Raw genomic sequence first — 15,812 nt, 5'->3', positions numbered from 1 at the left:
ATGGTACATTGGTGCGGGTAATAAATATGGTAAGCAGTCTCACCAAATTTCGTCAACTGAAGTATAGTTCCCAATCTGACACATCATCATACCCGCTGCGCTATCGACTTTGCGCTGCTGGTGCTCATATAAAATCATATTGCAATTTTTCGAATACAAATTATTTTAAAAATCAATCAGTTGCGTGGAATGTGTAATATTGTGAAATATGACGGGTGATGGGAAGCATTTTTATTTAGGATCATGTGACAGGCAGATTGGAACCGTATAAAAAGTGTACATTCCACATGACGAGACAAACAATTCTAGTACTATATTTACAGGGTAGGTATCTTCAATAAGGCTGTAGCACAATTAGATGAAAGTATCGAAGGCGTTTTTCGCTCCCGTGATTTATGGAATGCAAGCTACTGTATCTAATAGAAACGAAACTGCTGCTTAGCTTAAAACTAAAAAAACGAATCGACCCTAATATTTTTTGAGACCAAGAGAAGAACTGTTCAATAAAAAGTGAAATCTCAATTAATTATTCTTCTCTTATAAGTTTCTGTAAGTGGCTGTATACATTATAACTAATGGAAGAAAAGGATGATTTGATTAATTTAGGTGCATGTCACTATTATTTATTTTAATTTCCCATCATATTTATATGAACAATGTAGTATAAGTTCTTCCAATATCAGTTGCAAAAGACAGTTTTGCAGTGCAAATTTGGACGAAGGATGAAGGGACACAAAACAGTTGAGGTGTGACATATGTCATCTGTCAAAGAAAAAAGAGAAGAATAACCTGGAAAATAGAGAACTGAACTGGAGACAGCTGAACAGGAAACAAAGGATAGAACCAAAGTCCACACAAATGATAAAAGATGTTGGTTTAAATTAATTAACTGTCATTATATTTTTGACACATTGGATTCATTACAATTTAAACAAAATAATTTTATAATCAAATAAAAAATGAAGTTAGGGGTTTGTTAAAGATCGTAGCAGATAATTTTATCGGGTCTCGCGTTAATTTTTTTTATTATTGAATCGAATGTTAAATATCGTAGTACGAATTTCCATTGCATTCCATATATCAGAGGCTGTAGAAAATACCAAAAATTGAATATATCTTTACAATATTTTATTCAAATGAATAACTGGAATGTGACGTTTATTCTTTAGATACGTGCCACATCCTTCTAAGTACCTTGACCAATAATACTCTATAGCAACACACAAAAAAAAACAACACAAATAACGTGCAGAGTATCAAGGTTTGTACAAAACGGTTTTTTGTGTATTATACGTAAGAAAATAACCAAGTCTGCTATAAAATGAAAAAAAAAACGAACGATGGATTTTTCAACATAACACACGCTATATTCCTAAAAATAATTTTCGTCTTGTATAATCAAATAAATAATAAGCGGCTGGTTATTCTCTTTATAAACAGACTAAAAGGCGTACTTTTTCAATATTTTGAGTGATAAAAAGCCTATGTACTGTATACAAATATAAAAAAATATGTAAAAATTTCTTCTTTAATTTGTTTTCCTGTCTGCCCCACTTACCCCGCTTACATCCTTTGTCAGGACTACCTGAATATCCTGGCAAACAACGGCAAACGAAGAATGCATTCTCTCGAATACATTCCGAATTTTTGCCACAACCTTCAGTACGACAATCTGGAGTTGTTTTCTCAATAGAACCTGAAATATTACAAAATAGCGAGAAAATATTTAGGATCATAATTCACACTCAACTAAAGTGTGAATGTTAGAGTAATGGAAGAAAATTGAGAAATATTGCCAGCAATTCTCGAAGCTTCTTCAACATCAAATCACTCAAAAGGTATAGACACCGATGGAATCATGAACGAAATTAAATATTGGAATGATATAAATACTAGATAAAACACACTTTACCCTAACGAAATATTTAGACCAACCGAACGGAAAGGAACCATCTCAAAAGAAATCAAATAAGGAGAGAAGGCGGAAAGTATCATCCTATTTCTAGTCATCTAATACTACTGCTTCAAATCCATCCTTGTCTCATTCATCCCATTTTATTGCATCTTCTTAATATCATTAAATCATCTCGTTGGTGGACGTCCTCTACTACAATGCGCGGTTTGACTAAGCCTGTACTCCAAAAGATTTTTTGTCCAACGTCCATCCGTGGCTATCCCAGTTCTATATTAACTCTGTAATTGAATCCTTTGCATCAGTAATACCTGACATTATTCGCAGATGGTTATTCGGAATTTTGTCGCTTTGATCTTATAATACTTATCTAAGAGCAATCAAAGCTTGTTAACACCAGATAATTCGAGCCCAATCTTGTTTTACATGAAAGACAACCCAGACAAAAGAAGCTAAATATCTAGAAGCTAAATGTATAAGCTTCAAAAACTGGGATAGAAATTGGATAGAGGAACTACATAACAAATAGATAGACTTAAAGAGAATAAGATTGTACATCCGCCTGGAAGATGTATGCCTTCCTTTTGAGCTGAGATAGACATGTATGCTACAGCTTTTCGTTTCAGCGGATTGATAAATATTATATCCAGAGAAGTTGGTAGTATAATTTTGATCTCGGACGACTCGTATACCTAAACGCTTCTGTTTGATGTCCATATTAATCTACACAAAACCTACTACTCCGATATTCTTTATTCGAATGCTCACGAAGTGTTCATCCCAGCGAGATTGTCTCATAAGGAAAATGTTCGACATCGACTAAAGATTTCCATTCGAGTAATTAACAAAGGTGTAGTGAATGTAGAGAAGCTCCAATAGAAAAAGCTAATAGAAATATGGTGAAGCTTGTTTCCAATAAAGAAGCATCAATTGTAATAATAGCAACTTCAATGAAATATACAAAATTGATTTGTTGTCTGTATATAAATCAAAACGAAATGGATATTATCTTAAAGATATTCGTTGATATTTTAGAAAACAAATTCAGTATTTTTTGTGGATAAGTTGGTTATTCCGAAATGACATTTCATTATTAAAGGCTGCTTGACATAATGCAATGCAACGTGCAAGAAATTGCACGCAAACAATAAAAATAAAGAAATTCCTAACCTCAAATTTTATATGTTTTATATCTAGTTTAACAATGAAAATAATAAAAAGCTTTAGCTGATCTCTCAGTAATTGGATTACAACTTGCACGCAATAAAAATGGTACAAAACTGATAATGGCAAGATCTTGAATGAAATATTGCGTCTTGCATTTCATAGAACGTCATGTCAAGCGGCCTTTAAGAAATTGCAGGCAATTTCTTGTACGTTGTCTTGCATGATGTCAAGCGGCCTTAAAAGACAAAATATGCTACTTACATTCGATCGTGGGATCACCGGCCGGTTTATTTTGTGGACAATAACATTGAGCGTCTTTACCATTAACTACTCTACATAAAGCCCCGGCGCCGCATAATTTATTTTTACATAAATTAACCAATTGTCCTTCGCAAACGCATCCCCTGTAAGCGTCCCCTATACATCCAGTCGAACATACACATTCGAATCCTCCGTCTTCTTTTTCCCTACATTTGGCGTTCGGTCCGCAGGGGTTCTTTAAACATTCTTCGGTACGACCTTGTTTACATTCGATAAGTGCATTGCCGAGGTAACCGGGCGGGCAAGTACAAAGTGGTTGTCGGTCAACTACTCTACATTGAGCGTTTATTCCACAAGCGTTTTTCTCTAAGCACGGATTCCTACAAGCGCCGTCTTCGCCGCATTTTTTGTTCGATTCGCAATCGGAATCTTTTCGACATTCGAAAGGTTTACAGGATCTGTTTGGATCTCCTTTGTAACCGTCGGGGCAGAGACATACTTTTCTATGATCCGCCGATGTGCAAACAGCGTTCTTTCCGCAAGCGTTCGCGTTACAAGGATTTTCGCATTTTCTGTTATTACAGATCTCAGAATTCGGGCAATCGTTGCTGGATCTGCATCCCGGTAGACAAGCGCCTCTCGTGCATATTTGACCTTGCGCGCAGGGCGTTGAAGCGGAACATTTATTGCGACATTTCTTATTCACGCATGATTCTCCGCACGCGCAATCTTCCTTTGTCGAACACCGTTTTGTGCAATAACCGCCCACTTCGTCACATTCGCAATCGGAGTTACATTTGATCGCTGGTTGCGAGCAAGATTTTTGCGGGTTGCCTAAAAAGTTAACGGGACAACTGCATTGAGCTACGTGGTTATTTACTAGACATTGCGCGCAAACTCCGCACGTCGTTGTTTTTTCGCAAGGATCTGGAATTATAAAAGTAAGGATTTTGATCGTTAAATGCATTTTCATCTACTCACTTTGACATTTGTTGTCGATGCAAGCCTTGTCAGGTGAACAAACGCTATCGCTACGACATCCAATCTCGCATATTCTATTCTCGCAAATGTGATTGGCATTACAAGCCGTGTCAGAATTACAAATGGTTTTGCAAACACCTCTTATACATTTTTCGTTAGCTAAACAATTATGATCCCTGAAAAACCAAGTAAAATACATTAATTTTCATAGTATACAAAATTTCCATAAAAACAAAAATACGAATTGATCCAGTCACTAATAGACGACCTAATAGAGTTGACAGTTTGTCAAATTTGAATTAATAAAAGCGGTGGTTAGGTGTGTATCATTGTTTAAACTAACTGCTTAAGTAAGTTGAGAGAAATATAAATATTAACTTACAGTTTACAGCTTGTGTGACATATTCCTCCATGACAAACATTTCCTTTGGTACAATCACTATTTCCTTCACATAGTTTCACTGTATGTTTGCATCCATCCAAAGGATCACCAGTAAGAGGTGGAGGACAACTGCAGATTTTCTTATGATCAATTATAGCGCATTCAGCGTTGATTCCGCATGCTGTAGGTGCGGCGCATAAATCAACGCATTTTCCGTTGATACAAGCTTGATCCGAAGGGCATTTTGTATCGCTTCTACATCCTACTACACAGACCAAACCGTCGCAGATTTCATCGTTACTACAATCAGCGTCTTGTCTGCAAATCGGTTTACATACTTTCGTTGACGCTTCGCACTTTTCGTTACCCAAGCAATTGTTATCCGAAGAACAGACCAATCGACAAGATCTTTCTATGCAAGCGTTTCCTGTAGGACATTCACGATTTTCTCTACAAATTTGCGGTGGGGCTCTAACACAACCGATGGTAGCCGAAGGATTTGGTACTAAACCTTTTCCGCAAGAGCACATCGCCCGGTGATCAGAAACTGAACAAACCGCGTTCGGACCGCATGGGTTCTCTTTGCAAGGATCTATACATTTGTTATTTCTACAAGATTCACTGCTGGTGCAGTCGTCGTCGTTGTGGCAACCGTGTAAGCACATATTGCCGACGCAAATGTGGCCTAGGAAACAATCGTTGTCTACTCTACAGGTTAATTGGCAGTTTCCTTTAAGACATTTTTCGTTAAAAGCGCAATCGTTGTCGGCTTTGCATTGTAGCGTACACATGTTTTCTTTGCAAATTGTGATGTTGGAGCAATCTTTGTTCGTAGAACACGAAACTGGAACTAAAAGAAAAATGGGAATTAAATTGAATTTATGAAGTTAAAAATTTTATAAGCAATAGAAAATTTATGACTTACGTCTCACGCATTCCACGTCTGCTTTTCCAGTAAATCCAACCGGACAGCTACAAGCTTTGATATGATTCTCCATTTTACAAATAGCGTTCATTCCACAGGAAGCGGACAAAGAACAAGGATTCAAACATTGGCCTTTCAAACAATTCTCGGTGAGTTGACATTCTTGATCAGTTTCACACGGTGGGCTACAAACTCCATCGTGACAATAACTGTTTGACGGACAGTCAGATGTTGCTTTACAGCTAACCAACCTAGGTTTACAACCGACGTTTTGATCGGTCGCGTTTCCCTGGTAACCGTTTCTACAAGTACAATAGCCAGCGTGATCTAGTGCTACGCATTCAGCGTTCGAACCGCATATTTTTTTGTCGCATACGTCTTTACACTTGTGGATACCGTTGGTTTTGTCGCATTTCGTTTTTACCGGACAATCAGAATCTCTGTTACACTCAACAGGAGGATTACAACCGTTGTTGTAAGCATCTCCGACAGTTCCGAGTGGGCATTGACATCTGAAGGATCCTCTGGAGTTATAGCATAAGGCGTTTGGTCCGCACGGCTTATCTTTACAAAAATCTATCATGTGACAACCTTTGATAGGATCTCCGGTGTAGCCCGGTTGGCAGTAACAGACTTGCTTGTGGCTTTCTGCCGAGCATAAGGCATTTTTACCGCAAGGATTGTTTACCAAACACGCGATTTTACACATGTATTGATCGCAAAGTTTGTCGTTCGAACATTGATCACTGGTTTCGCATTCGATCTCTTGACAACCGATTTTATCGTCGTTGGGATTTCCTTTGAATCCAGTTTTGCAATGACAAGAAGCTTTGTGGTTTTTGGATGTACATTCGGCGTTTCTTCCGCAAAGAACACCTGCGCATGCGTCAATACATTCACTCCTACCTAAAGAATCAGTTACACATTTTTCTTCGCTACCGCAATCGGGGTTGTTTTTACATTTTTGCTCTTGAACACAAACGTTGTTCGAACAGAATTGATAATCAGGACAAGAGGAATTAGTTTGACAAGTTGGTTGACAGATACCTTGTATACATAGTTGATCTTGTATACATTCTCTTACGTTCGTACAAATCGACATACAAAGTCCGTTGTAGCATTTGAGTCCGGAAGGACATTGTTTATCTTCTCCACAGTATTGTAGGGATACACAACCGAGTCGAGGATCACCTGTAGTACCCGGTTGACAAGCGCATATACTGACATGGTTGTTTGGTACGCATACCGCTTTTTCGCCGCAAACATTCGGTACAGTACAAGGATTTTGACATTTCGTTTCGATGCAAGCCTTATCTTGCGCACAATCGTTGTTGTCCAAACATTCTATAGATATACAATTGTGATTAGCATCTTCTTTAGTGCGCGGAGGACATTTGCAGGTTGCTACATGTCCAATAGGAATACATTCCGCATTCAATCCACATATACCGGGAATTTCGCAAGGGTTTTTACATTTATCATTGATACAAGCTGCTAAAGTCGGACAATCTGAGTCTACGGAACATTCACCGGGTTTACGGCAACCTGTCGTTGATGGATCTCCTACTAAACCTTCCGCGCAAACGCAAGTAAATCCTCCGTCTGTATTAATACAAGTAGCGGTCGAGTGACAAGGATTTGAGACAGCGCATTCGTTTAAATCTTCACATTTATCTTTGTTAAATGCGTAACCCGGTAAACAAGTACATAAAGCCTTGTGATCTTCACTCGAGCAGGTTCCTTTACCGCAATTAACCACGTCACAGGTTGTGACGCATTTATTGGAATGTTCATCGCAAAATTGATGTGATTCGCAATCGTTATCTTTAGTACATTCCACTTTAAAGCAGCCTAGGTTCGAATCGTACGGATCTCCAAGATGTTTCGGTGGACAAGTACAAGAAATTTTATGCTTGGTCACGTTGCAAATAGCGCTCTGTCCACAGCGGTTGTTATCGCACGGATCTATACATTTCCCTTTTTTACAAACTAAATTTTCTTCGCATTGCGAATCACGTCTGCATTGAGCCGCTTCCGTGCATCCTGGATCTTCTAGCGGATTACCGACTTTATTTTCTGGACACGTACACGAAAATGATCCGGGCGAATTTTTACAAATTGCAGTATCGTGGCAAGGATGATTTTTACATTCGTCTATATCTGTGCAACCGTTTATTGATTCTATAAATCCAGGAGGACATTTACATTGATCTTGTATACAAACTTGCGATTGTCGACAATCTTTATCTAGTATACAACCGGGTAGACAAACTCCGTTACGACAAATTTCTCCTTGTAAACAATTTGAGTCACTGTAGCATACTTTTGCGCAGATATTTTCGTAACATCTTTCCCCTACTGCGCATTGTTTATTGTTATTACAAGATAATCCGCATTGGTTGCGAGAGCAAACGTGATCTTTCGCACACTGAGAATCTTGTTGGCAAATAGACGGTATTCTGATGCATCCTTGTTGAGGTGTTGGGTTTCCCTCGAATCCTTCGGGACATTTACATATAGTTTTGTGATCTTGACAGGAACAGATCGAATTCGGTCCGCAAGTATCAGTTTTTTCGCAGGGATCTTGGCATTTATTGTTAATGCAAGCATGTTTCGATTGACAGTTTTTATTGCTACGACAACCGATGATGCAAGTATTGTTAACACACGCTTGATCTATGGAACATTGACTATGATCCGTACAACTCACTACGCAGGTGTTGTGATAACAAGTTTCCCCTACTAAACAATCTTTGTTGCTCCTACAAATCGCCCTGCATTGATTATTGATACAAACTTCTTCGCCACAATCGTTGTCGTTATCACAAGATGTAGAAATACGTACGCAACCATCTTTAGCTGGAATATATTTAGCTAAGCAAGTGCACACGACTTGATGGTTTTCGACAGAACAAACGCTATTGGGACCGCAAGTAGTATCTTCACAAGGATTAATACATTTACCATTTTTGCATACAGATGTTGGTGGACACTCATTATCTTCTTTTAAGCAAGTACCTTCTTTTTTACAACCGGATACGTTCGGTTCTCCAATAGTACCTGGTGGACAAGAGCAACTATATCCTCCAGCTGTCGGTCTACATATTGCGCTGGAGTGACAGGGATTTGGTTTACAGACGTCAATTGTAACGCATTCTATATCAGCTGTAGGATTGGGGGTAGTACTCGGTGGACATTGACAAGTAGCTTTGTGATTTTCAGCTATACATACTGCGTTAGTTCCACAAGATTCCTCGTCGCATATGTAAGTGCAGCTATGTGTCATTCGGTTGCATAATTGCGTCGGTAAACAGTCGATGTTGTAGACGCACGGTACTAGATTACAACCTTTGCTAAGATCGTTAGGATCACCTGCGTACTGTCCTGTCGGACACTGACATTGTGGTACGTGATTGTTAACAACGCAAATAGCATTTGGACCGCAGGTGATTTGTTGGCAAGCCGGTATACACATCAGTACATTATGTTCGGAGTGTTTCTTACAAGTTTCTTGTTCGGGGCATTGTGTATCCGTGAAGCATTTATTTTGTAGAAGAGGTACGCAACCATCTCGATCATTGGGATTACCCGTATAACCGTCCAAGCATTGACATTGCGCTTTATGTGATTCGGCTACACAAGCTGCGTTTTCCCCGCAAGTAAAGTGAGTGCATGCGTGAGTACATTTGAGGATTCCGATAGCATCTGGTTGGCAAGCTTCTACGGGTTTACAGTCATCGTCAGATTTACAATCGGAAATTGAAGGTTTTTCGCAAACCGAAGTCACCGGGTTCCATATATATTCTTCGCGACATGCGCAAGTCGGATGTCCTCCTACGTCTAATTGACACATTTCGTTAGGTCCGCACGCTACGGTTTCACAAGGACTGATACATTTTTGTATACCCGTAACGTCTACTGCGCAAATAGTACCGAAACTACAATCGGCGTCGTTTTTACATATTCTTTTATTGACTCTTTCTTCTAATTGACAACCGTATTCAAGATCGCCCGGATTTCCGTTGTAACCAGGTGCGCAGATGCATGAAGATTTGTGGTTTTGAGCTAAACATAGAGCGTTCGGTCCGCATTGGACTTTACTGCAAGCGTCTACACATTTCCTAACTCCTTTATTTGATTGGAAACAAATTTGACTATCGTTGCAATCTAAATTATTATCGCAGTGTCCCTCTGGGTGACAACCGTTGATAAGATCCGTCGGATCGCCTTTGTAATTTTCCGAACAAACACATTTACCGCCTTGACAAGCAGCTTTTGGTCCGCATTTTACATCTTTACAAAGATTTTGACACTGTCCTCTTTCACAGGTATATTCATTAGGACATAACAATTTATTACTACATTGACAATCTTCGGGGTCTCTACAAATACCTCCTTGAACTTGGGAACACATAACGAACGGATTTCCCGCGTAACCTTCTTTACATCGACAATCGAAACTGCCTGGAGTGTTAATACAAACGGCGCTGTTGCCACATACTTTACTATTACATTCGTCGATGTCTTCACAAGAGATATAAGGATTGCCGGTAAATCCTCGACCGCAAGTACATTCGATACTATTTATCGTTTCCTTACAAGAAGCGTTACTACCACAAGAATTAGGTTGACACGTTTTCTTTTCGATTCTTTCGCATAATTCGTACGGATTTCCGATTGTACCTGTATTACAGACGCACTGGTTGGTTAGACCGTATTCACAATGTGCATTTTTTCCACAAGATGGATGACATTCGGGTCTTTCAATTGCTATAAAATAAAAAGGAGAAGTTAGAGAAAAATAATTAATCTAGAATTGTTCATTTTACTTACTCGGCATACAGAGAAGGTAAGGATTTCCGTCAAACATGTGGTCACAAACGCATTTATTTGTAGAGTTGTCGCAATGAGCTCCAACAGCACATTCGACTCCTTGACATCTTTGTCTACATCTTCCATTGATGCATATATTTGGCTCTTCGCAAGGGTTATTTTTAGAACAAACGTCAGTTGAACATTGTCCTCCAGGGAAAGGATTTCCTAGAAGTCCTTCTAAACATTTACAGGTTGGACCGTTCGAAGTTAGGATACATTGAGCTCCGGGGGCGCAAATAAATCCTTCGCAAGCTGTAAAAATATAAAAAATATTTAGTGATTGATTGTAGAAGAATTGCTGTTCATTAATCTCGATAAAAATAAGATGAAGAGACGTTTAGTTGTGGAGGCAAAAGAATGGGAAAAGCTCTAAAATAAGAATCGGTGTCTGTTTCATAAAACAAATCACAATTTCACTAGTCCATCAACTTATAATCAATTGTAGAATTCTCATATCATGGTGAATACATTTTGCTTAAAATTATTGCAATACTTTTTGAAATAATGCGTTTTGATTTGTGATAGATCAGACCTTTTTTGTTTTTGTCTATTTCCACTTCATATTCTATAAGTTCATCTTTAGATTCTTGGAAAGGTGCAGATAGGAAGAAGAATATACGATGTTTTCTACGTTTTCTACTACCAGAGAAGAATTTATCTAAGTCAAAGAAAGCTCAAAGGACAAGAAAAAATCTTTCAGTTTCCCAATTAATTTCCGTGCGACGTCACTAGTTTTAGAAAGTTGAGACAAGTTATAATTAAAACAATTATTGAAGTTGATCTTATGGAAAGAAAATTTCTAAGCGTATCCTTTCTTCAAATTCATCGAAAAATCTCTTAAATTTAGAATTTTTTCTCTGATAAAGGAATTTCTAGCTAGCCTCAGTGTTAATTCATAAAGGTGATCATTGCAAACAGAAAAAAAAAGATAATTCGGAAATTGATGCAGAAACATCTACATCAGAAAATGTACGTGCGTTATCATAAAATTATCTGGTTAACTAATTTAGACTCATTTAGTGATTTATAGGTATAATATGGGATGTCTTTCCTGAAACTTGGGTTATTTCGAAATTACACAAATTTATAAGAATTGATCTGATTCGATGGATGCAAATCAACAATATCTGACACAAGTAAACGCCAATACACCCAAATATATAAGAATTAATGTGATTCGATTCGAATTCATGTATACAGACATCAGAAATTTTCAATCAACATAAGGTGTCAATAAATCGATTTCAATCGTATTCAATGGATGAAAATCGAATATATCTGACAACAGTATACGCCAATACACCCAAATATATCAGAATTGATGTGATCGAACAGAAAATATAAAATACTTAAAAAAATTGATAATCAGAGAGAGAGAGGAAGAGGAAACCATTCCAAAAATCTCGAAAGGTAAATAAAGAGCTTCCTTTAAATTATTATCAGTATTCATTCAACGACTTAAAGATGGCGTGTAGTACTACTGTATTAGAAATTACACAATCTATATAGTTTGAAGATGCTATGTTGTTTAGTATTTTTTTTGCAGCCATCAATAATGAACGTTTTCAGTGAATTTGAAACAAGGAAAAAACTGGTCATTGTTATGTGATAGAAACCTTTTATTTTAATGGAGTTAGTTCAACCAATATGAAAACTGAGCTGAATTCTACTCTGGGTGAGGCTGGTCCTCCAAAAATGTTGAAGAACACCGACAAAGCGGTACTGGATGATCGTCGACTGAAAGTGCGTGAGCTAACAGCGTATTAGGCATTGAAAAAAGTGCGGTATATCGCATGTTAACTGAAAAATTGGACATGAGAAAGCCATGAAGATGTTTCCATCGAGTGGTGGGCAATGTGGACAATGCACCATCTCACGTATCCGTTATTGTAATGGCCAAAATTAATGAATAAATGTTTGAATTGCTACCTCATGCATTCTATTCAGATTTAGCTCCCTTTGATTATTTTTTGACGTGATGGCTATTTTGAGGAGATAGACGATTCTCATATAGAAAGGTTATCGAACTTATTGAACATCGCTGGGAAAAGTGTATGGAGTTAAAAGCAAATTACGTTTAAAAATAAATTTGTTTCTCCCAAAATGTTTGTGTTTTCTTTGTTTGAAAAGGTACTACTGGAACCATCCTCGTGCCTCTAGATTCTCCGGAGCACGAATGTTTATGTTCTCGAGAAAATTTATAACAATGCAGGAATCGAAACCTTATGAAAATGTAATTCTAAGAACTTAAAGCGAAGAAACTCGTTATGAATTTTCAACAGGGCATCTCATAGATTCGTGAGCCCTATTCAGCTTTACTGTTCCAATATCATTAAGACTACGATCGGTTAGAATGTAGAAGCAATTTTAAAAATAATAGTTTCCTGATGCATCTATGTAGTAAAATTAAAGATCAGGGCCATAAGCTACTAGACAATATAGAGAATTATCTCCATGGCGATGTATGAATTGAGCCTCATGTTCAATGTTGATCAGCTTGTCGTTGAGATATTTATTGAAAATCATGTACAAGTAACTTGCGTTGTTGAATTAGGTACATATATGATTTATAATTCCATAGGTGTATAAACAACTTATGAAAATGACCATCAAAATGACAGCAACTCTACAAAATTAACGATAACGTTATATGTATTAATTGGCAATTGAAATAATATCCTCCGTGTAGCAGTATTTGCAAAAATAGTATTGAAAATATTGAATTTATACCAAATTACTGGATAATTACATATTTATAATTTCCTAATCTCCATTTTACTTTTAAAGTCTGGCAACGTAGTTTGAATGTGGACTCTACACATTAATTTTAATAGTGGAAAACTTTTGAGTATTTATCAATTACCTGATACGCATTGTCCTCTGCTATTTTTCTCGTATCCAACTTTGCATTTACACTTTCCCTTGTGATTTTCGGCATAGCAAACGGCGTGGTTTCCACAGAGTACTGTAGCACAAGAACTAACGCAAGTATTATCTTGACAACTCAAATTTCCTGCACAATCTTCGTCATATTGACATTCAGATTTAACAGTACCGGGTTCTTCTAAAATACAACCACCTTTGTAAGCATCTCCTGTCATGCCTTTGGGACAGACGCATTTGTATCCACCATTTTGATTGATACAATTTGCTCCGTAAGCACAAGGATTGTCTTCGCATTCATCGACGTCTGTACAACCTTGAGACGGATCTCCTTTGAAGCCTGGCTCGCACATACACCTCGGAGGATCAGAAGGAGTGCATTGGGCGTTAATACCGCAAACGAATCGTTCGCATGGACTCTTACATTTGTTACCATCTTTTGGATCGGTGAAAAAAGGAGGATAACAGATACATTCGCCTGGTTGGACGCATTTTTCATTAGTCGAACATTCTTTGTCGCTGATACATTTTTTTTGAGCCGGAGAGCATTGTCCAGTGTATGCATCGCCTGTATAACCTTTAGGACAATGACATTCATAACCTCCTTGAGTGTTAACGCAAGCTGCGCCGTATCCGCAAATCTGTTGTTCTGCGCATTCATTTATATCGACGCAAGAGCCGTCTTGGAGAGTTTTGTACCCTTTTGGACAGGCGCAGTAACTGACACCTCCTGTGATTGTTATACATTCAGCACCACTTGGACAGGACCCGTCTGGTCCGCAGCTATCTAATACACAATTTCCATCGAACAGTTTGTAAGGGGGTTGGCAGCGACAATCGGGACTGTTGCATTCCAAACATTCTAGAAAAGGGTTTCCGTTATATCCAGGCGGACAATGACAATCATAACTTCCAGGTAAATTTTTACAAAGAGCGTTTATACCACAAGCCGGTTTCTCCTTCAATTCAGTACACTCGTTATTATCTCTACATTTTCCAGTTATTTTATCTCTAACGTATCCTTGGACGCAAATACAGACGTTTTCGTTTAGGTACTCGTCCAAAATGCATTGTTCTCCAATCGGACAAGGTTTGGTATCGGAACATTGGGTTGGCCTTTTACTTTTCAAACATCCCGTTGTGAACGGATCGCCGATCATTCCTCCGGGGCATTGACAAGAAAAAGCGCCCGGCTCATTTTTACATATAGCACCTAAAGCACATGGGCTACCAGCGCACTCGTCTATGTCTACGCAACCTACGCCGGAACCTGTGAAGCCTGAGCTGCATATACATTTTGCTTCTTGATTTATCAGCATGCATTCTTCGTTTGGACCGCAAATTGTAGTTTCACATGGATCTATAATAAAAAATGTAAATAAATATACATTTGAAGGAAGAGGGTTAACTAAAAACTGTTTGAGTTATCTTGAAACAATTTCTTTTAACCTTGTTACTTATTCATTGAGAAAATTACAGGAACAGATAAAATGTTTAAAACAGTTGATAGTTCATTTTTTCTTGAACACTTTTGTCCATTTTTCGTTAAATTGCTGTTTATATAATTAGAAATATAACTGTTTAGGTGTCGTTAGTACTTACTTCGATTTTTATTGTATGTAGAGGTCAAAAAATGAGCTTTCAATCAAAACATCATGTGAAATGAATCGTTCACAGACAAACGCTAAAATATCTCAGATTTTCTGGACATTTCCTTTGCAAATAGTTAGTTACCATGGTTTCCATCTATCATATTGTCATTTGACATTTGAAAAATGGGCTATGGACGTGCCTAGGGCAGTCTCTCTATGGGAGATCATACGTACATTTTTTCACTTTTTCAATATTTGGAAAATCGTAACCAAAAACCTGCTGCAGGGATCATGGAAAGGAAAGGGGCTTCATGAAAAGAAGAGGTTAAGATCTTAAGCGTAGATTATAAATGAATTTTTAATAAAACAGACGTAGATTAGTATCAGCGATTGCTAACCCCTTGCAAGAAGGTGAAAAAACACGTAACACATAACCAATAGAAGACGAAAATAACGCCTATTGGGTAAAGCAAACGCTCTGTTCACAGATAAGATTCAATTTCGCGTTTACTAGTTTGATGAAACAGAGATAAAGAAAATATTGTTGTAGAGGAGAATAGAGCGAAAAATTCAACTCTACTTCCATCACATCTTGAGGTAACTGTTCAATAATGATCTAAAATAGGATTTGTTTGGGGACAGGAACACATTCTGCAAGAACAATCCGATGTTTGGCAAGTGGAAAATAACGCTTGCCCTCACCTGACCCGTTGACACGAAAGGAATTGATAGACAGCACGTTTCGTTCGTCTCAATCCAGTTTAAACAAGAAATCAATGTTAAACCCTTAATTTGTTACTAATACTGTCAATGGTTCTGATTAAGAGATCTAAC

The 15,812-nt window shown here is 37.8% G+C and overlaps 1 protein-coding gene across 1 annotated transcript in view; it reads right to left on the bottom strand.

The window, feature by feature from the left end:
• Positions 1 to 15,812, bottom strand: part of LOC130900700 (uncharacterized) — a 254,210-nt gene that overhangs the window by 103,002 nt on the left and 135,396 nt on the right. The window contains 7 exon segments of the mRNA XM_057811483.1: positions 1,559 to 1,696; positions 3,341 to 4,267; positions 4,322 to 4,497; positions 4,704 to 5,553; positions 5,629 to 10,398; positions 10,462 to 10,755; positions 13,367 to 14,746. Coding sequence (XP_057667466.1) covers positions 1,559 to 1,696; positions 3,341 to 4,267; positions 4,322 to 4,497; positions 4,704 to 5,553; positions 5,629 to 10,398; positions 10,462 to 10,755; positions 13,367 to 14,746 — 8,535 coding nt within the window.

Source organism: Diorhabda carinulata, chromosome X, assembly GCF_026250575.1.
Source record: "Diorhabda carinulata isolate Delta chromosome X, icDioCari1.1, whole genome shotgun sequence".
NCBI classification, from domain to species: Eukaryota; Metazoa; Arthropoda; class Insecta; order Coleoptera; family Chrysomelidae; genus Diorhabda; species Diorhabda carinulata.
The sequence above is the reverse complement of the archived record's forward strand: the minus strand, read 5'-3'. Positions and strand labels throughout refer to the sequence as shown.